Source organism: Macrobrachium rosenbergii, chromosome 51 (genome assembly GCF_040412425.1).
Source record: "Macrobrachium rosenbergii isolate ZJJX-2024 chromosome 51, ASM4041242v1, whole genome shotgun sequence".
NCBI lineage: Eukaryota > Metazoa > Arthropoda > Malacostraca > Decapoda > Palaemonidae > Macrobrachium > Macrobrachium rosenbergii.
Genome location: NC_089791.1, coordinates 5,302,901 through 5,328,501, shown reverse-complemented (window position 1 = coordinate 5,328,501; position 25,601 = coordinate 5,302,901). Strand labels below are relative to the sequence as shown.

At 42.9% G+C, this 25,601-nt stretch overlaps 1 protein-coding gene across 1 annotated transcript in view; it reads left to right on the top strand.

Moving 5' to 3' along the window:
- Positions 1 to 2,163: 2,163 nt before the first annotated feature.
- Positions 2,164 to 25,601, top strand: part of LOC136833514 (dynein regulatory complex protein 8-like) — a 67,066-nt gene continuing 43,628 nt past the window's right edge. Inside the window, exon 1 of the mRNA XM_067095740.1 lies at positions 2,164 to 2,279. Coding sequence (XP_066951841.1) covers positions 2,177 to 2,279 — 103 coding nt within the window. The 5' untranslated portion in view covers positions 2,164 to 2,176. The remainder of the gene's footprint in view (positions 2,280 to 25,601) is intronic.

Genomic DNA, 25,601 nt, shown 5'->3' with positions numbered 1-25,601 from the left:
TGTGTTTAGTACTGGCACCTGGGTATTCAAATGTATTTTGCCATGTTTAGTACTAGGCCCTAGGGGTTCAAATGTACAGTATTTCACCGCGTTCAGTACTAGCCCCTGGGGAATCGAATGTCCCTAAGTGCATTTTGCAAAATTGAAACTTTAGAAGGACCGCAAACGAACATTATCCCCCCAGCCCCCCGTTTCCTCAGTAAGGAGTCGGCCTGTGTACCAAAAGCTCCCCTATAATGAGAGTGCGCATGCATGGCAGCATTTGAAATAGCAGTAGTAGTGAATGTTTTTGTCTTTGTAACGCCTACCTTTGTCGTCTTCTTCCTCCTGTGTTTGTGTAAGGGTTTTTCATCTCTGTAATGTAAAGTTTGGCCGCCTTCTCACCCCCATGGTCTACCCCACCCATAACCCCGCTTTCCCTAGGGATCCTCTAAATTGTAGGTTAGTAACAAGCGGGGGAGCAAATCACCCTGTCCCGGAGGTATACCCCACCCATAACCCCGCTTTCCCATTGGGTCCCCTGGCTTGTTGGATGAAGTTCTGTGGTTAATTACAATCGTGTGACAGAAACTGAAGGCAAATCCATAATTAGCAAACTAAAAAACTTTAGAAAAAGTTAAGTTAGGAGGAAATCGCCGCTGCAGAGCTACTACTTAGTTCTACCTAGTTCCTTTTATAACAGGCTAGGTTTCCTTAGCCAATCCCTTCTTGAACATATGGCTCCCTAATGAGTTGTGCATGTGCAGAACCATTCCATAACAACAACGTGGCAGTCTGGTCTTTCTCCCAACATTTTCCACCCACCCAAAACCCTGCTTTCCCAGAGGATCCCCAACCATGTCGGGTGGTTATGAGGTTAATAATAACTGACTGATGATAAACACCACCACTGCCTCTCTCATCAGCAACACTAAAAGTATAGGAAACTCAATTTCCAAGGTAGGCCTAACAGTTCCATGTGGAACTATTGCTTAGATTTACCAATTAATTTACCATAACATAGCCTAAGGGCCTAGCCCTTTACAGTTGGATAAACCTCTACAGCCATTTTTGTTGGTGTTATCACCAAATTGTTCACAGGAAATGAGGATTATGATAAGAATGACGTGGTCCTAAAACTAATAACACACCAGGAAAGTGAAAGGACTGTGATAAGCTTCGCAGAATGCACAGCTACAACTTGGTCTGGGGTAGCCACTGGACTACGAATGTCAATCCTCGGCAGCAGATCTTAGCCTTTCAGTGAACCTATTAGTCATTAATTCTCGACATACTGTATCATCTACGACTATTTACAACACGAGCCATACCAGACGGTCCTTGACCACATCTCGAACTCACATCAATATTTCTGAGGTTACGAACACAGGGTTAGTGTTGATGTTGTTGATTATTCTGCCAGCTGACGAACCTCCAGCTCACCTGCCACTTCTCAACTCGGATATCAGGATTAAGTTTTAGTACTCCGAAGCTCTGAGGAGCTATTTATGAAATTCATAATATTCGACATTCTAATCAAAATGAATAAAAATTAGTATTTTACTGATTATCGCTAAGTTATATCTTAAACATAAATAAAAATACAGTATAAGTCGATATTTACAAAACAGTTTCCATTAATGAAAGTCACCTAATAATTATAAGTTAATATTGATATAAATAATTTTATCAAAGATCTAAACTCGGATTGCAATCTTCAATGTTACTCAGTGTTCGTGTGATGTGATCTGAAAAAAAAAATTAGCTGTCATATTTTACTGAATATTGCACGGGACCAACGGCATAAAAGAACCAAACAAAATAAGTATGGTAAGCGTATTTGTGTTGATTTGTACGTTAACGCTCAGTAAACTTTTCCATATGCTTTATTTATGCATTTATTACTGTTTCAGTATTTTCAGCATTCACCTTTGAGCATACACTTTATTACAACTGCATAGGCATTGTGAGATGACTGTGCTGCAAATACAGAGTATTTGCATATCGTCCTTTCATCTTTTCAATCTTTAGTCCATCATCCCCATCCCACAAAATAGTAATAAAACTAATATACTTTATAAATTTATGAAGTAATTCATTTGTTCAAAAATTTACTACAGAATTTTGTTCCGATAGTCTCCACACTGGTTATAGTGTGATCTGTTGCCATGGAAACAGCGTCTCTCTAGTACTGACAATGTCCCTGGACAAGAAACTTACGGAGATATTTGCATTTTTTCAAGATAAAGATAAGAACGTGGTAGATGTGAAAGATATACCCACAATCATCAGAACTTTGGGTAAGAGACTGATTGATTCTCTTTTGTTCTCCCTGTTCATGTGCACTGTCAAAACGTACAGGAATGAAATTGCATTTCTTTTTTTTTTTTTTTTGCACCTAAGATGCTGATCGTTTTAAAATGTCTAAAGGACTAAGACACATTTCGTTTCATTATTCACCACCTATCATTACCTAGGATGATCGACACAGCATTGTAACAACATATTATTGTACACTACACAACATATAACGTAGGCGTGAACAGAAACTGTCTCAAGGCCATTGTTTCATTGTTATTGCGATACATATTTCCTCTCCATGTTTCGAGAAACCAAAACAGTCATACATGGCGCATAAAAGAAGACTGAAAACATGTCGTTGTTGTCATGGTTCTCAGCATACTGGCATGTCATTTATGTGCACACTTAGTGGCTCTGCATTTTTGGGGGTGAGATAAACACCATTCCTCCATTTGTGCAGCCTTTATTTACACGTATCTCAGTTACCGTGAAGTACACAACGTACTAGCTTGAATTTATTCATCGTATTATAGTCTCAGATCTGCATTAATCCCATGGCAAGGTGGTGGCAAAACTATTTTTCCTTCCGATCTACAGTACATCGGTGATTTTTCTACAGCGTCGACGATTTTCTCATTTCAAATGTTTTTTGAAGCCTTTTGGTCTTGAATACTTAAAAGTATATATATATATATATATATATATATATATATATATATATATATATATATATATATATATATATATATATATATATATATATATATATATATATATATATATATATGTATATATATGTGTGTGTGTGTGTGTGTGTGTGTGTGTATGTATATATATACATACATATATATATATATATATATATATATATATATATATATATATATATATATATATATATATATATATATATATATAGTGCTTTCTGAAAGACCGATACATCATACCTGAGTGTCTACAATTACTGTAGCCTAACTAAAATGTTTCTTTTGCATGCCAGTCATTGTACATGCTTATTATTGTTTGATTATATATAATCAAAGGGCATAAAATGGGTTACCTGGCCGGCTGTAAATGATTTTTAATTAAAAATTGCCTAAAATGTCTTTCTAAAATGAAATCAGTTGTTTGAATACGGGCGACTAAATAATAATGGCAATAACACGACGCGTTAAACAATGACTGTAAAATTTATTTGAAATTCTTACAATGAGAAGGTTTGTTCAAATACGCAAATAATTCATCTTACTCTGTTACCCACGAGAACCCCAACATACAAGCTGCTCCTGCCTTCCAGTCTGCACAATAGTCGTGGGGTGAAACCACCAATCTTGAAAACGAAAGGATAGTCTGGATTAGTTAGATAACTATACTTGCAGAAATAAAACTATGTTAATGTGGATAAGTGCTTGTGTCCTAAACATCGGTAAACACATTAATAAAGTCCAGGGTGTTTCGAAATTAGAGGGCCCCCCTCTACAGCATAAACTAAAATAGATGTGGACAAAAACAAAAGTAATTCAGAACAGGTATTTATTTAAGTTTCTCTCTGAGTATTTAATACTTTGTGTGGCCTCCATCTGCCTGTACCACAGCCTGCGTTCTTGAGGGGTATGATTTCAGCAAATTGCAAATAAGCTAAGACTCAAACTCCATTTCCCTGAGCACTTCGGTCACCTCTCTTTGCAGGTCGTCGAGGCTTGGTATACCATCATAGTTCACTGTGCGCGCTTCAACACAATCCTTTAAGATACTACCAATGTTTTCACACACATTAAGGTCAGGGAGCTACCTGGAAATTCACTTGACGAGAAGAAATCGATACCACTGTTTCGAAGCAGCTCCTGTGTCTGAAGAGCCTTGAAACATGGTGCTTTATCATGCAAAAATGTGACTTCTTCAACAGATAACACATTTTCAGGATCGTTGAGGTAAGGAAATACTCCACCAGTAAGCACAGTTTCTCTGAAGTATTCGCCATTCCATGACTGTCCTTTTTCTTTGATTATCCACATTAACCGTTTGGCTGTGAAACAGAGAAAAATTCCCAAACATTCAGGAAATTTCACAACTTGGCGATAGCGCACGTCATCGCTGATATCATCCAACTTTGCAGCCCAAATGATGTCATTTTTATGATTTGGCTTCCTGACTGTGTAAATGAAGAATTCATCTGATGCGGCAACATGGAGAAAGTCAGCTTCATCCCAATCTTTAAGAAATGAACCACAAAACCATGCACGGTCTTCTCTCTGTTGCTGAATGATGTTGGGCTTGCTGATAACATGAAATGGCTTGATACCAGATCTTTTCAACTCACGATATACAACACTATAACGTCTCTTCTTTCCCCTTTTTGTTTCTAGTTCAAGCGCCAATTTACGTAAAGACTTTCTGGGTCTACCCGCTGCTCAACTATGATGTCTTTTGACTCCTGAGAAAGGACTTTAGGCCTTCCAAGATTCTCACTCTTTTCGCAATGACAGTCATATGGATTTTTTTTCCAGTTTCTTTTAACAAAGGATTCATCTCTTTTAATGTATTTAGCTATCCAGGAACGTGAAATGAAGGATGCGCCAGCATCCCTGGCCTCTCTGAAGGTTATAGCCCGGACTCGGTCAATCCATCTAATTTCCAGTGAGTTGTTAGCCATGGCTGTATCTAACTTTGTCACTCAGTCTGAAAATACAAGAAATGTAAAATGAAAAATAGCTTAATAGAAACTTAAAATAATGTACTTGGAGATAGGCTATAGCAGGAAACTTTGTAACTTTCCATTTGTTCTGTGGAGGAGGGGGGGGGCTTTAATTTCTAAACACCCAGTATATATACTGGGTGTTTCGAAATTAGAGGGCCCCCCCTCTACAGCATAAACTAAAGTTGATATGGAATGTGGACAGAAACAAAAATAATTCGGAACAGGTATTTATTTAAGTTTCTCTCTGAGTATTTAATATTTTGTGTGGCCTCCATCCGTCTGTACCACACCCTGCATTCTTGAGGGGTATGATTTCAGCAAATCGCAAAAAAGTTGAGACTCAAACTCCATTTCCCTGAGCACTTCGGTCACCTCTCTTCGCAGGCCGTCGAGGTTTGGTATACCATCATAGTTCACTGTGTGTGCTTCAACACGATCCTTTAAGATACTACCAATGTTTTCACACACATTAAGGTCAGGGAAGCTACCTGGAAATTCACTTGAAGAGAAGAAATCAATACCACTGTTTTGAAGCAGCTCCTGTATCTGAAGAGCCTTCAAACACGATGCCTTATCTTGCAAAAATGTGACTTCTCCAACAGATAACACATTTTCAGGATCTCTGAGGAAAGGAAATACTCCACCAGTAAGCACAGTTTCTCTGAAGTATTTGCCATTCCATGACTGTCCTTTTTCTTTGATGATCCACATTAACCGTTTGGCTGTGAAACAGAGAAAAATTCCCAAACATTCAGGAAATTTCACTACTTGGCAATAGCGCACATCATCACTGATATCATCCAACTTTGCAGCCCAAATGATGTCATTTTTATGATTTGGCTTCCTGACTGTGTAAATGAAGAATTCATCTGATGCGGCAACATGGAGAAAGTCAGCTTCATCCCAATCTTTCAGAAATGAACCACAAAACCATGCATGGTCTTCTCTCTGTTGCTGAGTGATGTTGGGCTTGCTGATAACATGAAATGGCTTGATACCAGATTTTTTCAACTCACGATATACAGCACTATAACTTCTCTTCTTTCCCCTTTTTGTTTCTAGTTCAAGCGCCAATTTACGTAAAGACTTTCTTGGTCTACCCACTGCCTCAGCTACGATGTCTTTTGACATCATAGCTTTTGAGAAAGGACTTCAGGCCTTCCAAGATTCTCACTCTTTTCACGATGACAGCCATATGGATTTTTGTTTCAGTTTCTTTTAACAAAGGATTCATCTCTTTTAATGTATTTAGCTATCCAGGAATGTGAAATGAAGGATGCACCAGCATCCCTGGCCTCTCTGAAGGTTATAGCCCAGATTCGGTCAATCCATCTAATTTCCAGTGAGTCGTTAGCCATGGCTGTATCTAACTCCGCCACTCCATCTGAAAATACAAGAAATGCAAAATGAAAAATAGCTTAATAGAAACTAAAAATAATGTATTTGGAGATAGGCTATAGCAGAAAACTTCATAACTCTCCATTTATTCTGTGAAGGGGGCTCTAATTTCGAAACACCTGGTATATATATATATATATATATATATATATATATATATATATATATATATATATATATATATATATATATATATATATATATATATATATATATATATATATATATATATATATATATATATATATATATATATATATATATATATATATATACATACATACATACATACATACATACATATATGCACACACACATATGTTAATGGCCCTCCCAGGTTAAACAGGGCCATCTTTTATTGATGTATCTGTTTTAAGAACAGAATCAAACCTCTTACTTTTCCTAAAATGTCATGGTAGCCGTGGTCCCTTGCGTCAGCAAATTCCTTCTCCTTTGTCAACTTCTCTCACTGTATTCATCTTAAAACAAAGGCCTACTGAAATTAAACACTGACATACAAAGCTAGGCTTTATTTGCAAATTTAACGAAAGTGATTCAGCAAAAGCTACGGTCATGAAATGAAGTGATTCACACCCCCTATCCAGGGAATTCATAACCAGAGGAAATGCTGTTTCACAAACAAGCATATTAATCATTCTTTACCAAGCAATACTGGTGCACAACACCCTGGTCATCAAACAAAGTAATAAGGTCATAATTATTCTAGACCACAATATATGGTATGTCAGATAGCAAGTAAGAGTAAAAACTTCAGTTCCAAATCTCCGTCATCTCAGGATGAAACAAGAATTCCTGTTGAAAGAAACATATATATTAACCTGAAATGGTGTTAACTGTCATGAATATCCAAAAAAAAAAATGCACACTGGAGACACAAAGCAGGACAATGCATAATGGAGATGCGGAGGTATTTCACTGCAGCACTATTAGGTCTTTCTGTTAGAAATGTCTGTAAAGAGATAAGTGTTCATGAATCATGGTACTCACTTTCTATGGCGACAAATAACAGATTTTCCAGTGGTGATCTTCTGACACTTCACCACTACCCAAACAGACCCAGATCTCTTAATGCAATCCCCCTGCAAGACTCTATCCTCCAGGTAATATACCATGGGAGATTGCGCGCGCACACACACACACACACACACCTCACCGGAACCTGGGCACTTCCGGCAGCATCTGTTCAATTTTTGAAAGATCACACTGCCTCCCATGCGCTTGAATCGTGATCAAATAGCTTTCTGCATCCAGCAGAGCAAATTTCCAATGTCAACACAAATGCCCTGCAGCGGAAGCACCACTGACAGGTCAGCACATAGTTCTTCTAAAGTCATCCAAGACATAATGCATATATACATATGTGTGTGTGTGGTGTGTGTGTGTGTGTGTGTGTGTGTATGAACTGATTTATATAGAAATTCATGTTTGAGACGAGACAGAAAATCTCCTAGTTGTTTGTATGTCTCTGTGATCAGAGAGTAATGAACAAATACTGCTGATTTGTCGAACGCCATACGTTTGTTGGGGTTTGGCCCGGGCAATTCAAATGAGTGCCATACATAGAAGACCCTTATTGGTTCCTTTCGATTGTAAGAGACCAATCAGCTGAGGTCTATGACCTAAGCAAATTCAATTTGAAAAGTTAATGATCAGTAAGGGTTTAGCGATCGAAGGGTTGGGGCACGTCTATAAGACAGTGATCAGCGTGTGTCAACTCAGAGTACCTTCCGACTATAATTGCATAATTAGGTAGAGTAACATTAGCACAGGGTCCTGTGTAACTGTTAAGGAAAATACACATGTAATTGTATCTTACACGTTTCATTTGTGCTGGTAGAACCCTTATGTGACCAACACCAGGTGTGGGTTGTTGCCAGTGCATAATAATTAACAGCGTAATTGTGAAAGTGAAATAAACAATGCAAACTAGAAAATCGACGCGCGACGTCAGGAGTGCCAGTACTAGCAGTACCAGTGCTAACAATAACAGTGCCAAGGAGGAGGACAGTGTGAAAGAGCTGTCAACGACTATCCAACGTGCGTTAAAAGAGTTGCACAAATTAACAAATGAAATACAAAATAAAAAGCCCAGTGATCTACCCACAATTTCAGCCGACGCCGCGTCGTTCCCGCAAGTGCGATCAGTCGAGAAAATAAAAAAACTGCCAGTGCATCGAGACCTTCATAAAGTGTATTGAAAACGCCACAGTAGGCTGCTGGAAAGATAGAGAAAAAATTGTGCAAACAAAACAAAAAGTGACCGGGAATGCAGCACGGCAAATCAGGAGTTGGGATGCCAGTTATTCTGCAGACTAGGTTACTTTTAAACAACACCTCACCCAGCAGTTTGCCCTACACCGAGAGGGGAAGATGGAACTAATGGAAGCCTACGACCCCACGTTGGGGGTGGGAGATTCGATTTCAGCATTCTGTAATTGCGTTGGTGAAGACTATGAGTCCCTTACCCCTGAAAGCGACCAGACTGTAGAGGGAAAAGAAGCCTTCTGCCGACGCATGCTGAGGCTAATTCTTCCCACCTCCTTACTGGTGATGAGAGGCCCTTACAAGCCTTGCTGCCAAAGGTTCAGCTTCTGCTAGACCACGAACAACACCAAGAAGCAAGGAGGAGGGGGCAGACCACCTCCCAACCGCTTGTTGCAACAGTTAAACAACCTGACCAAGCGAGTCCTCAGCCATCCTCACCCACCATCCAAGGGACAGGGTCACACACCCAGGGACCTCAAAGAGGCAAGGGGAAACCAGCCGAGAATAAGACGGTTGGCCATTGCTGGTGGTGTGGAAGAGAGGGTCACGTGAGGGCCCAGTGCCCCTCTCTCAATGTGCCGTGACGTTGTTTTCGGTGCAATGCAACAGACCACCTTGTGAACGCTTGTTCAAAAAACGACGACTGCCAGCGGAACAATGCTCCCCCTGCACCAAGGAGAGGAAGGGGATGGTGGCATGGAGGAGTCGGGAGGACCCCTGATTACACCCACGCTCACCAGGCCCAAACAACGACTGTGCCCCCGGAAGAACAACGGACGCCTTGTTGGGGAGTGAGGGGAGTCAACCAACACCCTGAGAAGTAATGGAGAGCCCTCCACCAACTGTCGCTCCCCCTACCCAAACGCTGAGGGTGCCGGGAGGGAAGGTAATGCAAGAGCCTATCGCCTGCCCTCAATCTGCGAAGGAAGTCGCGGTGCCAGTCGTGGAAATACGGGTGGGAGAGCCACAGGGAAGGGCACTGATTGACACTGGCGCAAGTGTGTCTTTGTTAGAGGAACACCTTGTGACAGGGTCGGTGCAGCCTATGAAAGGTTGTTTAGTTTTCGGTACAGCAGGCGGCCATCGGTTGGTAACCCAGAGGACTGTGAAGCAGCAGGTAACCATCGATGGGCGAGTAGTGACACATACGTTCTATGTAGTACCAGCATTACAAGTAGAAGGAATTTAAGTTATTTTAGGAACTGATTTTGTGGATAGGGACGAAATAATAATCGCTGGCACAGACGGGAAGGGGATCGAAGTATGTTTAAATGGACAACGAATCCCCACAGAGGGGGAGAGGCCAAAGTGCCTAAGAGTCTCCCTAGGATTGGAGGGTGGTGGGGGGGAAAGTGCCCGTGCCCTAGAGGTGGGCGATGTGGCACCGCCTCGGACCCTCTCGTCCCTCACTGTGACACCTGCACGGAACTTACCTGAAGGCACCTTAGTTATAATCAGACCCCATCAGAAATGGGAAGATTTTATCATTCCGGGCCTGAGCAAGTTAATACACAGTGAGGTTAATGTGCCATTTATTAACGTTAGTGATCAGCGTATCGTATTAGGCAGTGGGTCGATATGCAGCCTTGAACCTTGTGAAATGGAAGATGCTTCTCACACACTTGTGACCTTGAGTAGCACACGTCAGGGTCACTGTGAAGACCATCTAGGTAGACTCCTGCGAACAGCTGGTGGGTTGACCCTGTTACTTATCAAAATATTGTCAAGGAAATTATAGAAAGTTATCAAAATGTAATTGCGATTGGCGATGAAACCCCATGTAGAATAAATAATTTTCCTTTTGTTATAAAGACCGGGGGTCAACCACCCATAAGATCTAAGCCATATAGAATTCTAGTTTGTTATCAGCGGGAAGTGGAGAACGAAATTAATAAATTAAGGGAGCAAGAGACAATTAGAGAAAGTGAATCTGCCTGGGCCTCGCCAATCGTGATGGTTAAAAAGAAGGATGGTTCTCTTAGGCTATGTGTTGATTATAGAAAGTTGAATAGTATCACAAAAGACAATGCATTCCCATTGCCCTCTATCGAAGAATTGTTGATTAAGGTTAGAGATAGTAAATTCTTCACCACCTTGGCTTTAAAGTCAGGGATCATCAAATACCTATAGACGAGAGTAGCAAAGAAAAGACAGCCTTTACAGCTAATGATCAATTGTTTGAATATAATTACCCTCCTTTTGAAGTAAAGAACGTTCCTGCCCATTTTTGTTATGATGTTATGGCTTTGCCATGACATAATCATAATTAGAGGACATAATCATAATAGGGGCTACTGTAGAAGAACATAAGAAGAACATTATTGAAGTCTTAGAAGCTTTAAAGCGGCATGGTATGAAAATTAACCTAACCAAATGTAAATTCCTTCAGCAAGAAGTTGAATTTTTGGGGCACATCGTAACATCTGAAGGTCTTAAGCCTTGTGCAGATAAAGTAGCAGCAATTAAAGAATTTCCCCAACTGAAGAATGAAAAAGTAGCCAGCTTCTCAGGTTCGCAGTTTGATAAAATCTCATTGGAAAACAGTCGATTTTCATTGAGGAAGAAAGAAATAGCTCTTCCAGAATTAAAGCTTTCACTCACTAGTAATGAACTGTTAGCTTAACCAAAGTTCGATCGACCATTTCTAGTAACCACCGTCGCGAGTAGTATATTGGGGAAGTGATTTCTCAAGTTGACGATGCAGGGGATGAAAAACCGATTTGCTTTGCATCACGAGCATTAAAAGGGGCAGAGAAAAATTACAGTACCTTCGACAGAGAGGCATTGGCGATTCTATGGATGCTGGAGAGACATTGCTACTTTTTGCTGGGGCATAAAGTCAAAATAAACACAGATCATCACCCATTGAGAGATTTATTCAAGAATGGGGATTTAACCACTCTCCAGGCTCGTTGGATCGAGAGGCTGTTAGGGTTTGATATTGTGGGAATTGAACATATAGCAGGGGAAAAAAAATAAAGTAGCTGATGCCCTCTCCAGGAGTGCCATAATGGGAGTTACAACTCGAGCAGCAAAGAGAGAGGAACAATGGCAAAAGGAACAGTTGCATGCCTCAGAGGCATCCGATGTAGAAAGCGGGAATAACTTGGTAATTCAAGAGTTAGGGAGAGAGAGAGAAGGGGTGAGAATCGAACCAGCTGTGAGAACGAGAGCTGATCCTCCAGGGGGGGTCAGCAAGTGAATATCCTGGGAGTGAGAGAGAGTGTGTGATTGAGTTGTGTGGTTGGTGTGTGGAAGAGATGAGGTACCAGAAGTCCGAACCCTGGATTGAACAGGTTAAGACTTATGTAACGGGTGCGAGTAACGAGTTTCCCGATTTCTTAACAGTGCTCAAAGATATGTTCTCCCTTGAAGGAGATATCTTATTTTGTAAATATGAGAAGAGACCAGGGCAATGTCCGATCTCACGTCGTCCTTCCTCCTTTTAGGAAGAGAAAGCCATCCACATGATACATGTAAGTCCCTTTATTGACATATAGGTATAAAAGGTCCCTCAAGAGGGTACGAGAATCCTTTTTTTGGGTGGGGATGAAAATATGACGTTTAAATTCATCTCCAGTGCCACATCTGTAATACCATGAAAACCATAGACATACTGTTCTGAAGACTCAAATGTGGCCAGTGGAGCCAATCAAATTTGCAAAGTACACACTGATGTTGTAACCCTTCCATAAGGACGGCAATTCATATTTTTGTGTGATGGACAGGACCCTTTATTGCCATATGCACTGTGATGATGATCCTAAAGCTGTTATCAGTTATAGAGCTTGTGTCATTCAATAGTGAAGTTTGGCTGACCTGACCCGAAGAGTGTTAATCAGATAATGCGACACTTCTGTTAATGAAGTGATAAAAGACCAACAAAAATGTTGAACGATTCTGCACGAACATCTTTACAAATGCCTCTTACAGAGTCAATGGCAGCCAATGGGGCACTGTTGAAATCGTCCCTGGCTAATAGAGAAGTAACAAATATTTTGAACCATTGCTAGCTAGACAGAGTCAAACTAAATCAGTGGCCCCAAAGATCAAGCCACCCCATTTCTATTTTTGACGCTTAACATGGTTTAACTGCTCCACTAAGAGATACCCCAATTTTTTAGTTTATGTACAAAAATTTGTAAGAGGTGCTAAATGTTATGAGCAAAGAAATATGGGCTACTGGGGCCCCCTTATTCAGAATGCAGCCCATTATAGACCTTCCCATCACACAGGAGGAATACAGTAATGTTGAGGTGACCTGAGGAATCTAAGGCAATGATTTTAATTATAATAGGGTCCTAATTATCAAGTGAACATAAATAACTGGTTTTAAAAGTAAATTGTAATTTTCAATGTACACCTAGTTTTTAGAAAAATTGAAATTTGCATTTACAAGGCTGGAAAACGACCCTTAAACTTGAGCAATTGGTAAAAATTTTCCAGGGGGCTTACCCGCCTGCCCAGATGTAAACATTCCAGTTTGCCTTTGGCCCAGGCACTCGATTGAGGGGTGGCATGAGGTGGCCCCAAATGGGACAGGACCCCAGGTTTGTAAATATTAGGAAAATACAATGGACTGAAAAAATTGTTATTTGTTCAGACACAATAAACAAAAACTTGGTCCTTTACATTAGGAGACTGTACTGATTGCAGGGAGGAATTAAAAAAGTCTCTCTGAACTGACAGGAGTTCAGCATATTAAAACCCTGTCCTGGTCATGAGAGCCACTTGTCAAAACTGCATCCCGACAAAAGATGTCTTGTATGAAACACAGGAAGTTGTCAGACCCCTTTTTCCGGGACCTTTGCATCTGAAAGAGGAAACAGAAGATGATGTGCAAAGTATGTCTGGGGATCATTAATATGACAATAAGGCAAATACAAAGCATTTGGTTTGTCTCATTCAATTTCCTTCCTTTTTAAGAAAGGATTATTTTAACCTGAACGGAAAGTAATCTGGTTTTTGTCTTGTTTTGCTTATCTGAACTGCAGGTTATTGCGCTCCAGCTTCTAAGAAAATTGTCCGTGTTGATGTGGGAAGAGAAAATTATTATTCCATTGAAAGAAGAGAGGCCATTCATTAAAAATTCATAGCAATCCCAATCACAAATTCATAAACACTAGGCAAGATGCAATTGTACCCGCAATTTGAGCTGGTTGGCAACACAACTTTTGTTGAGCAGCCACCACAGGACCCAATGGAAAAATGGTACTCAAACTTGTGTGAACAAATGGAGGTAGAAGGACTGAAAAAAAACATATTCTTCCGTCCGAGGGATGGACCAGAACTTTTAGGGAGTGGTGAACTGGTTTATATAGAAATTCATGTGTGAGACTAACAGAAAATCTTGATTGTTTCACGTCTTTGTGATCAGGAGGAAATGAACAAATACTGCTGATCCGTTGAACACAGTACAATTGTTGGGGTTTGACGCATCCAGGTTCAAATGTCAAACCTGAGTGCCACAGCAATAGACAAAGTAACGATTGATTCTGGATCGATTATAAAAGACCAGTTAGGAGGAGGTCTAAGAAGGACCCAACCAAGTTCAATTGAAAATTAATGAGTCCACCTAAAACATCCGAGCAGTCGACAGCTTGGGGAGGGTCTATAAGACCCCATCCCTGTTCTTCCATCTTCAGAGTACCTTCCGACTATAAGATGAGAGGTGGACTTAAGAGGCATATCTATCCGCGACAGTGTCCTGTGTAGATTATGGACAGGAAAATACAAACATGTTAATTGTACCCAGGAAACAGTTCATTTGTAGCATGACTGAGAACTTCTTTATATGACTCTCGACTGAGGAGACGATATATATATCAGATATAAGACTATATCATATATATATATATATATATATTCACAAATGGAAGGGAGAGAAGCAGCCCTCGGCAGAGAAGACGAGGAAGTCCAGACTTGACATATATATATATATGATATATATATATAAGTATCCGATAACGACACCACCAGTGAAGACGGATCCAGTCCCTGGGACAGTGTTGCAGAGGACTATATATATATCCAGCTATATAATATATATATATGGGAACAGCCTATACATGCAAGGAAAGCTGTGTCTGGATCCTGAACACACAAGAACCGCTTTCTGTGGCTGCAAAGGATGGGTCAAGCGGACCTGTCTCTTTATGACCTCGGCAATCAGGTTATTTGAAGGCTCTTCTCAGATTTGTCTGTAACTCGTGAGCAATGTTCTGGCCTTAGGGCTCAAGAACGGACAAATCAGGGGAAAATGTCGATATCCTCCATTTTCATGACAGCTGGCATCCCCATGTTTGCCATTTTCTGGTATGAGGGAGCTCAAAACACTCCTGACTTGTGTGCAGGGAGGCATCTCCATTTGCCAGTTCTCTGAAAGGATTTATTTCCAGCAGTCTCTGCATGTTCTTCATGAAGATAAAAGATGCAGCAAAATGGGATGCCCGGAGAGAAACCCGAGGCCAGGCTTTGCTTATAAAGTACATCCCCACCAGGAATGCATCTGGTTAATTGAGCTGTCGAGTGTAATATAACAACATATATTCAAATATCAAGATGAAACAGGATATAAATATTGCCTATGTTTGTAGATATAAATGAGAGACTGTGGTTTTGTTGTTCAACGAAACCAGTGAGATGGAGAAACCCATCCTGACAATCTCGGACGGCCAAATTGTGCCCTGAGCCCAGGACGTTTCGAATAATCCATTGCATTTTCAAGGCTGCAATGAGACAATTTTGTTTAATAAAAAGGACGTCACTATATAAAATTATAAAGATAAAAAAAAAAAAAAAAAATAAAAATGTACATACATTTCTTAAAATATCTTAAAACAAACCTACCCAGTACATGGCTAAAACATGACTAAACAGAAGAAAAGGAAAGACTTCCATTTTCCAACAAAGGAACAGCAGAGAAATGACAAAATAAACAATTAGCTGTTGAGGACGCTGGGCATTTAACGAGGAACGAGGTGGTGGGATGAAAATTGATGGAAAGTCGTAAGCTCGTCCTCGTGTTGGGCTGAGGCTACTATTTCCTGAAGTTTTTTCATTCAATCTGCGTTTTGCAGATTGCAGTTCCAGAGATTTCTTATATTTGATAATTCAGGCCTGGCATCAAGTCTGCATCCCTTCCTATAACTGACGCCCTGATGACTTCTTAGCTAAGGACTTTCAGTAGGGCGTCTTGAACTCAAGGTCGAGTTGAGATGACTAAGGACCCATATTTGTAAATGATGTGCAAAGACAAGTCTATCCCTGGATTGAAAAGAACCTTGATTAAAGGGTTTTCGGCATAAGTTTCATATTTACAAACAGAATTCTTTGCTAATGATCTTTATAACCAACTTGGGAAACTCATCGTTGAACCGAAGGGAAAAGTCCTTAGCGTAGATATCAAGTTTGGGAACATCATAAATGACACGTGGCTCACTAAAAATTCATATCTCTGTCGAGGCAAAATTCTGTAAAAGTGTTTTAGACCTGAAAACAATTATTTCTAAAAAAGAATCAGGAACTCAATTCGAGAACTGCTAGAAGCCAGGCCAAGACGATGTCAGAGTAAGGGCCCTGTGGAGGAGAGTGTAAAAATAGTTATTTAATTTAAAAATTAAAATGACAAGCACTGTAAAAATTAGTACCCAACCTCAGTAAAGGTGCTCTTTCTGTATATACTGGGAAGAAACCTCCGTTTCCAGTCCCTTGAAACTCCTGTACCTCCAGGAAAGGGAGACGTTTGACATATTTCCTTCTCCATAGTAAACTTAATATTGGAGTGCTGGGCATTAATAAAATCTAAAAACAGGTGAGACTGAAATTCATGTCTAAAAAGAAAATTTTGTCGTGTCATCCACATAACGTCGATAAAATAGAGGGAAAGGTTGGAGGTGCAGGAATCTAAGAATGACTCCTCCAGGGAGTTCTATAAAGATGTTAGCAGGAGAGGTGGGGCCGTGAGTGGAATCACCCATCGCCATCCCTTCCACTTGTTTGAAAGAAGACCATTAAAAACGAAGACCGTGTCCTGGGAAGAGCCAAAGTTAAGAAGCTGTTTAAAATGAGACTTATTAAAAAACAGATTATGAAACATAGAGTCTTCGTCAGGAAATAATTTGCAAATAATATTAATAGTTTCTTCAACAGGGTCATTAGTAAATAACGACTCGACATCATAGCTAACCATATAAAGGTCCAGTCCTGTTTAAACCGATCTCGTTCTTAAAATCCAAGGAGTTCCTGGCAGAGTGTAGGCATTGTTGGTTAAAGGTTCGAGGAGAGCCAGGTACTTAGCTAATTTATAGTTAGGGTATTTATTGATGAAAGAATCGGTCGCAAAGGAATATTGTCTTTGTGTATTTTGGGAAGGCCCCTGAAGAAGGTTTCAGTCTCACCTGTTTTTAGATTTTATTAATGCCCAGCACTCCAATATTAAGTTTACTATGGAGAAGGAAATATGCAAAACGCTGGCCTGGACCTACGTATTTCAAGGGACTCGGAGGGTTTCCATACCAGACACCTGGATGAAAGAGCACCTTTACTGGGTTGGGTACTAATTTTTACAGTGCTTGTCATTTTAATTTTAAATTAAATGCTATTTTTACACTCCTCCACAGGGCCCTTACTCTGACATCGTCTTGACGCAGACTTCTAAGACTGAAACGAGTTCCTGACAGGTTTTTAGAAATAATTGTTTTCCTCTAAAACACTTTTACAGAATTTTGAGAAAGTTGTTAGATATGAATTTTAGTGAGCCACGTGTCATTTATGATGTCCCCAAACTTGATATCTACGCTAAATTTCCTTCCTGTTCAACGATGAGTTTCGAAAAACAGTTATAAAGATCATTAGCAAAGAACCCCGTTTGTAAATACTGGCAAACTTATTCCGAAAAACCCTTTAACGCTCAGGAAGAGGAGATCTAAAGACACCTGTGCCCGTCTCTAGCATCCAACATCATTTACAAATATACTTGTCCCAAGTGCAGATGGGAACCTACGTTGGATGTAGAGACGGCTACTGAAAGTCTGTGTCTGTAGTCATCAGGGCGTCAGTTATAGGACGGGATCTTAGATTGTCCAGGCCTGAATTATCAAATATAAGAAATCACTCTGCAATCTGCAAAACGCAGATTGATATGAAAAAACTTCGCTATAATAGTCTCAGCCCAACACGAGGACGAGCTTGGACTTTAGAGTCAATTTTCATTAAAGCACTCGTTCCTCGTTAAATGCCCAGAAGAACACCATTCCTTTATTTTGTGATTTCTCTGCTGTTCTCTTTGTTTTCAAGTAGTTTTACCTTCTTCTGTTTAGTCAACTTTTTAGCCATGTACTGGGTAGGTTTGTTTTAAGATATTTTAAGAAATGTATGTACATTTTTATTTTATTTTATTTTTTACCTTTATAATTTTATATAGTGACGTCCCTTTTTTATTAAACAAAAATTGTGTCATTGCAGCCTTGAAAATGCAATGGATTATTGCAGCCAGTCGACAATAAAACCAGTAGATTGTTAGTGTGCCTCTCCATCTGCCCTTGATCTCAGCATATTGGGCTTCCAGGAGCTACATCAACGGCCAGGAACATATATATAGGATATATATATATATATATATATATATATATATATAAGATGGCGGATATATATATATATATGGGACAGCTGGTGTGTGTGTGTGTGTGTGTGTGTGTGTAAACTGGTCATGAAGGTGACCTTTGAAAAGATTGTATCAGCTTTTGCAGAAATCATATGACTGAACACAGCATGCAATAAAATGCCGAGTGTCTTTCGCATTCAGCAAAAGTCAACATTCTCAGAGACCCTTGGTTACAACACACGTGGAGTGGAAATGCGATTTCAGCAAAAGAACCTTCGAGAAGGTTTATCCGGTTATAGATCCAGTTTTGAAGAGAACATCACAGTGGAGTGTGTACTCGAAGGATGTCACGAGAGTGTGTTCATATGTGCGTTGCAAAACCCATATAATGGCAGTGTTTCATAGAATGAGTGGGCTATACGATTTGTACTGAGTTACGTTAATATGTGATCTGTGTAAAAGGAAAACACACAGATGGAGTCTGTGTTTCTAGAGGACTATCGTGAAGTGAGTACCACTCATAAACATTTCAGATTTTTCTTTCAGACTCTGAGAAAAGACTTTATCCCTGTTGCAGTGAAATCTTGCGCTTCTGCATTTTTTTTACATTTTCTGTTTTTTAATATAACGCTTATTTTTGTACAGGTATTCCTACCTACCTACCTTCAAGGAAGGGAGTGGTGTGACATTTAATTATGAAATGACTTGTATAATGTATTGAGTGACCTGTTATGATTTGGATGACAGATGGGTTATTTCTGTACTTCCTTAAATAATTGGGTGCATATGTTTTGGACCTTATTTCAGAAGATTTTCATAGTTACGTTGAACCATTCGATTTCATTTCTTCAAAACTTATTTGAAGTTATTTTCGTTATTTTTTTTGTCAATAAAGTTTTTAGTTTTGTAACCTAGTATCTCATTCCAGTAGTCCTTAGAATTTTGTTAGGGGCAGAGAATATCTTATGATGTGAAGATGACAGATCAGCTAACACCGCAAGTCGGTCCTCACTACCATACATATCTCGAAGAAAATAGATACCAACCTCAAAAATCAGGCCTATAATATATATATATATATATATATATATATATATATATATATATATATATATGTATATATATATATATATTTATATATACACACTGGATATGTATATATACATATATATATATATGTATATATATATATATATATATAAGACATAGGCATATATATATATATGCATATATATATATATATATATATTATATATATATATATAAACATACATATATTGTATAAACAAAAATAAGCAAACCCAAATTCCAAGCTGATTTATAAAAAAATGTAGTATTTTCATACAGATAACTTTTAAGAGGTGCAAAAGAAACGAGCAGGAAAAATTACTGCTGCTTTATTGGTGACCCAGGCAGTTTATATAGTGGCAGACTGATGTCACACTGCGGAATACAATGAGAACAAGGGTGACCTGAGGTCGATAATAATTAACAATAAATACAGTGAACGAATACACTTTGAATTATACAAATGGATAGAAATGGAGTTGAGTACAATCTGATGCCTGTGAAAGAATACATGATATACAAATTGGAAACAGGTAAATAATTATATACGAGTACATAGTTTAAATGATTGGATCTTTTTGCGTGACCCAATGCCAGGTGTGACAATTGTAGAGGCAAAGAAAATGGGACGTCACCATAGAGAACCCGCTCAGCAGAGACTTTACAATACTCCCCCCAAGACGTGGGTAATGTCTGATTAAACTCGGTGTATCTGCTGGGGCACTGAAGGGTGCCGCGGCTCCGTGAGGACATCAGCTGGGGGTGTGGTGTGTGTGGGGCAGCTGGCTGCAGGTGTGGGCTGGGTGCTTTCGGGGTGGCCACGTGCTCGCTTTTTTAAGGGGGCCGGCTGCGGAGGTGGCTGTCCAGGTGGAGGGTGCGGTGTGGTGACGTCTGTGTCCTCCTCCAGGAGGGCACACTTGATATGGTCGACAGACACCCAGTCATTCTTCCCGTGAAGGGTGAGCAGGAACGCCTTGTTGTTCCTCTCCAGCATGCGGAAGGACCCCCTGTAGGGCCTGGTCAGTGGTGGGCGGACGGCGTCATCCCTGACGAAGACGTGGGTGGTGGAGGACAAGCCGGGTGGCATGAAGGTGACCGACCTGTCGGTATATGTCCGCTTGCAGGGGGCGAACTTGCCGACTATGTCGCGAAGCCTCTGGACAGATGGGTTGTGGCGGTCCTCTGTAACTAGCTCGCCCGGGACCACGGGGTCTCACCGTAGGTTTTCTTAGCTGCGGATGGGGCGCCGTTGGCCCTGGGGGTGGTTCTCAACCCGAGGAGGACCCACGGCAGCTGGTATTTCTAATCCTCAGCGGTGCAGCAGGCCATGAGGGACACCTTCAGGGACCTGTGAAACCTCTCCACCAAGCCGTTGGTTGCTGGGTTGTAGGCCGTGGTGGTGTGGTGCAGGAGTGCTGTTCAGGGCCGTGCCAGGGCGGACCACAAGGCGGACAGGTTGGTTGTAATGTGGTCAGGTACACCGAAGTGGCTGATCCAACTGGAGAGTAGGGCCTCGGCACACGCGCTGGCTGTGGCTTCTTGAATGGGCTTGGCTTCGGGCCACCTTGTTGAGTGGTCGACCACTGTCAGGAGATGTCTGGCCCGCCTGATGGGGGAAGGGGCCCAACAATGTCGATGTGAACATGGCCGAACCGCTGCCCTGGCTGCGGAAATTCGCCTATTCTAGACTCGGTGATGCCCCACTTTGCTGGTTTGGCACTGCAGGCACTACCTCGCCCAGGTCCTCGTGTCCTTCTGCACTTCGTGCCAGATGAACTTCTCTGACAGCAGCTTGGCTGTCGTCCTGCCAGAGGGGTGGGATAGCCCGTGGATGGCGTCGAATACCTGGCGGTGGCAGAAGGCAGGCACCAGGGGGCGGGGCCGGCCGGTATTGACATCGCAAAGGAGATTTGGGTCCCTGGGGGCGAGAGGCACGTCCCTCCACTTCAGGGACGTGATGGCGGTGCGGTAGGCTGGGGTCTCTGGGTCGGCGGTGTGCTCCCTGGTGAGGTCCTCGTAGTTGATCCCGAGCTGCACCGAGTTAAGCTCGACTCTGGAGAGGGCGTCTGCCACAGGGTTCTTCCTGCTGGGGAGGTACTTGACAGAGCAGGTGAACTCCACGGTGGCTGCGAGTTGTCGCTGCTGCCTGGAAGACCATGTGTCCCTCTGCTTGGTGAAGGCGTGGACCAGCGGCTGGTGGCCCGTGCAGATTGTGAAGGGCGTGCCCTCCAGGAGGAACTTGAAGTGCCGGACTGCTCAGTATGCTGCGCAGAGTTCCCTGTCGAAGGTGCTGTAGCAGGTCTCTGCGGGGTTGAACTTCTTGCCAAAGAAGGCAATGGGCTGGGGGCACCGTCGACGACCTGCTCTAGGACGGCTCCACAGGCGACGCTGCTGGCGTCCATTGTCAGCTGGAGGGGAACGGTGGGGTCCTGGTGGGCCAAAGCAGTTGCCTCGGGGAGGGCGGCCTTTGTCAGGGAGAAGGCCTGCTGCTGGCTGGGTCCCCATTCTAAGGATTTTGGTTGGCCTTTCAGGGTTTCCGTCAGGGCGGCCATGGTGTTTGTGTGATCCTGGGGATGAACCTCCTGTAGTAGATCACCATCCCGAGGAACTCCTGGACGGCCTTGATGGAGGTGGGGACGGGAAACCTGGTAACGGCCGCGACTTTAGATGTGGGCGGGCGGACACCATCCGGGGATATCTCGTGGCCCATGAAGTCAGGTTTCTGGACGCCGAAGGTGCACTTGTCGAACCTTACGACGAGGCTGTTTTCCTGCAGGTGCTGCAGGACTGCCCGGATGTGTCTCTGGTGCTCCTTGTGGGACCTGGAAAATATTAGGATATCACCCACGTAACAGACACAGAGCTTCAGGTCCCCCAGGATGCTGTCCATGAGCTGCTGAAAAGTCGCCCCCGCGTTCCTCAGGCCGAAGGTGGAGAAGGCGAAGACATAGGACCCGAAAGGTGTGATGATGGCAGTCTTCGGGACATCCTCTGGAGCGACTGGTACCAGGAAATAAGATTTCAAGAGATCCAACTTAGAAAATATTTTGGCTCCGTGGAAGGAAGCCGTGAGATCCTGCATGTTTGGCAGGGGGTAATGGTCAGGTTCCGTTGCGAGGTTGAGCTGCCTGTAGTCGCTGCAGGGTCCCCAGGAGCCGTCCGGTTTCTGCACCATGTGGAGAGGGGAGGCCCACGGGCTGGAGGCCTTCTTGCATATTCCCATCTGTTCCATTTCGGCGAAGGCGTTCTTGGCCTTCTGAAGGCGCCAAGGGGGAAGCCTCCAGAACCTTGCGTGTGCAGGGGGCCCTTTGTTTTTATATGGTGGCAGATGCCATGTTTAGCTGGGGCCCTGGGTACCTGGCGGAGCTCGGGCCTGAACACGTCAGGGAACTCCTTTAGCAGCTGTGAGTACTGGTGGGGGGCGACGGAGCAGATGGGGGGCACCTTGGGTCTCATTGCTAACGGGAGGGACTGGCAGGAGTTGGTGTCGAGGAGGCGCTTCCGACTGACGTTGACTGCCAGCCCGAAGTGGGCAAGGAAATCCGCACCCAGGAGTGGGGTCCTTACGTCCGTGACGACGAAGTCCCAGGAATACCTCCGGCCAAGGATGGAGATCGACAGGAACCTGGTGCCGTAGGAGAGGATGGGGGACCCGTCGGCGGCCGTCAGGAAGGCAGCCAGGTCCAGTGCATGCTTGCGGTCCTCTCTGGACAGCGGGAAGATTGATCTAACGTCCCCTGTGTTGACCAACATCATCTTGCCGGAGACAGTGTCGCGGACGTTGAAGCCTACTGGCTCTGGGCCCGTTTTTTGGACGTGCGAATGAACAGGGCGGGTTAGGCGCCTCCTGGTGACGGCATTTACCTCCTCCTCCTCTGTGCCCTCCTCCTGCTGGGTGGCGCTGACGGGGAGTGCGGGCGCTGGTGCCCGCTTCGTTGCCTTCACAGAGTCCGTTAGGTGCTGCGCCGTGCGGATCAGGACCTCGAGGGGCATGGCGTAGGGCTCAGGGATTTGAGTTTGGACTTCCGGGAGGAGCTGACGGAGGAGGAGCTCCCACGACAGGCTTATTTCGAGTTGTTTTCCACTGCCGTCGGTGTCGGGGAGGGTGAGGAGGTCCTGTATCATGACCCATGACTCCATGATGCTCTGATCATGTCGCAGGCTGACGGCGAGGTCGAGGGCGCAGGGAGCATGTCTCGAGGAGGGACTTCTTCAGGAGGTGGTAGGTGAGGGGGTTTGCGGCGGACACCCACGGGACGAGTTTCCTGTAGATCTCCTCCGGCAGGGCATTGAGTACTGTGTCTGCTTGTAGCACCTCGTCATTGACTTCCGCCAGCCTGAATTGACTCTTGACCCTGTACAGCCACACCGACGGGTTCCCCTGCGTGAAAGGCGGCAGCTTTATGGTCAGGGCGGCCTTTGCTTGTCCTGCCGGGCAGGGCCCCAGGCAGGGTAGAGTGCGGGGCGCTGGCAGGGGTGTGGAGGAGTGCGAGAGCCTCAGTGCGGGGGCGGGCGCAGGTGATATGGGCGGGAGGTAAACATCCGATTCTGTGAGGTTAGCAGTTAACTGAACTAGGGAGGGATGTCTGCGTCCATGCTTGCTCTTGCCCTCTTAATTGGAGTGGGATACTCACGTCAAAATGCACTTGGAAGTGCGCCGTGTGCGTCCGTTAATGACGCTGGTTATTTGCCAACGAGAGTCAGCACGCCCGAATGCTGATTACAGTGCCATTGTGAGACCATTAGGGGCGTGGGTAGTTCCTGGAGCCAAGACTGAGTCGCCATGTGAGTCCGCTAATGGCTCCAGGAACCACTCTGAGGTCACCACTTTAAGAGGTGCAAAAGAAACGAGCAGGAAAAATTACTGCTGCTTTATTGGTGACCCAGGCGGTTTATATAGCGGCAGACTGACGTCACACTGAGGAATACAATGAGAACAAGGGTGACCTGAGGTCGATAATAATTAACAATAAATACAGTGAATGAATACACTTTGAATTATACAAATGGACAGAAATGGAGTTGAATACAATCTGATGCCTGCGAAAGAAGAATACATGATATACAAATTGGAGACAGGTAAATAATTATATAGATAGTTTAAATGATTGGATCTGCGTGACCTGTCACGCCAGGTGTGACGAATTGTAGAGGCAAAGAAAATGGGACGTCACCATAGAAAACTCGCTCAGCAGAGACTTTACAAACTAACCGAGGAAGGGCGTGAGAAACTCAGCTCCTACATAACTTTCTCTCCATGCTCCCCTTTTTAGTACATCTTTTATCTTTCCTAAGACCTGGTGACTGCTTGAAATACCTCCATTCAGAGAAAAGGGAAATAGAGACGAAAGCCTGCCGAAACCAGCCAGGAAAGTTAAGTTGCCCATAGAAAATGGCAAACATGGGGATGCCAGAGGACATAGAAAATGGAGGTCATGACACATGTGCCTGAGCCGCCATCTTGAGCCCTAAGGCCAGTTACTGACGATCCCAGTGCCCTCTGAGAAGAGCCAGAAAATAATCCTCCGAGGGCATAAAAGCCAGATGCAGCTGGCTTTGCCCTCAGAACCCTATTCAGCAGCAGATCCAACATACATTGCCCGTTGCTTGCTCCTTATTGAGCTAACCCCACACTGCCAACTTTCGACCTCCCAGTCACATTATCTGTGCATTCCCAGTAAACTCATCCCTCCATTTCTGGTACATTTTCGATGAGGCTCTCCATCGCTATGTTTCAAGGTAACGTCCCTAACTTGAGGTTATTTCAACACTCACGTAACTTTACCCTTTGACTGAATTTCATTTTCTTTTCTGAAGTGCAATTTCTCACAAAGTCCTGACTCAGTTAACCCAATGTGAAGTTTTAACATAAGCATCTCGCACCAGAATTGAGTTATCTTGGCACCATATGTGCAACCTTTGATTTGCCCGATTTCATTATAATTTTCTGCACATAATCGCTGGCATTGTCTAATTGCAGATGTTGTCGCTAGCTGTGGAAACAACTGCTTGTCTTGTGCTTCTTGTAGTGGCATTCCCACTGCAATCAAGTCTTCATTGTCCTCTTCAAGAAGATTTCCCATAGATTCTTTGATATTTGAACAATTGCTGAATTATTTAACCAAGAGGCAGAACATTACTTTACCTGCCTATCATTCCCCATTCTTTGGAATGACATGTATAATTGTAAATATATTCCATTTAAAGCAAACCTAATTGTTAGCTGCAACAGTCCCTTGTTGAAATACAGCCTTCAGCCCAACTGCT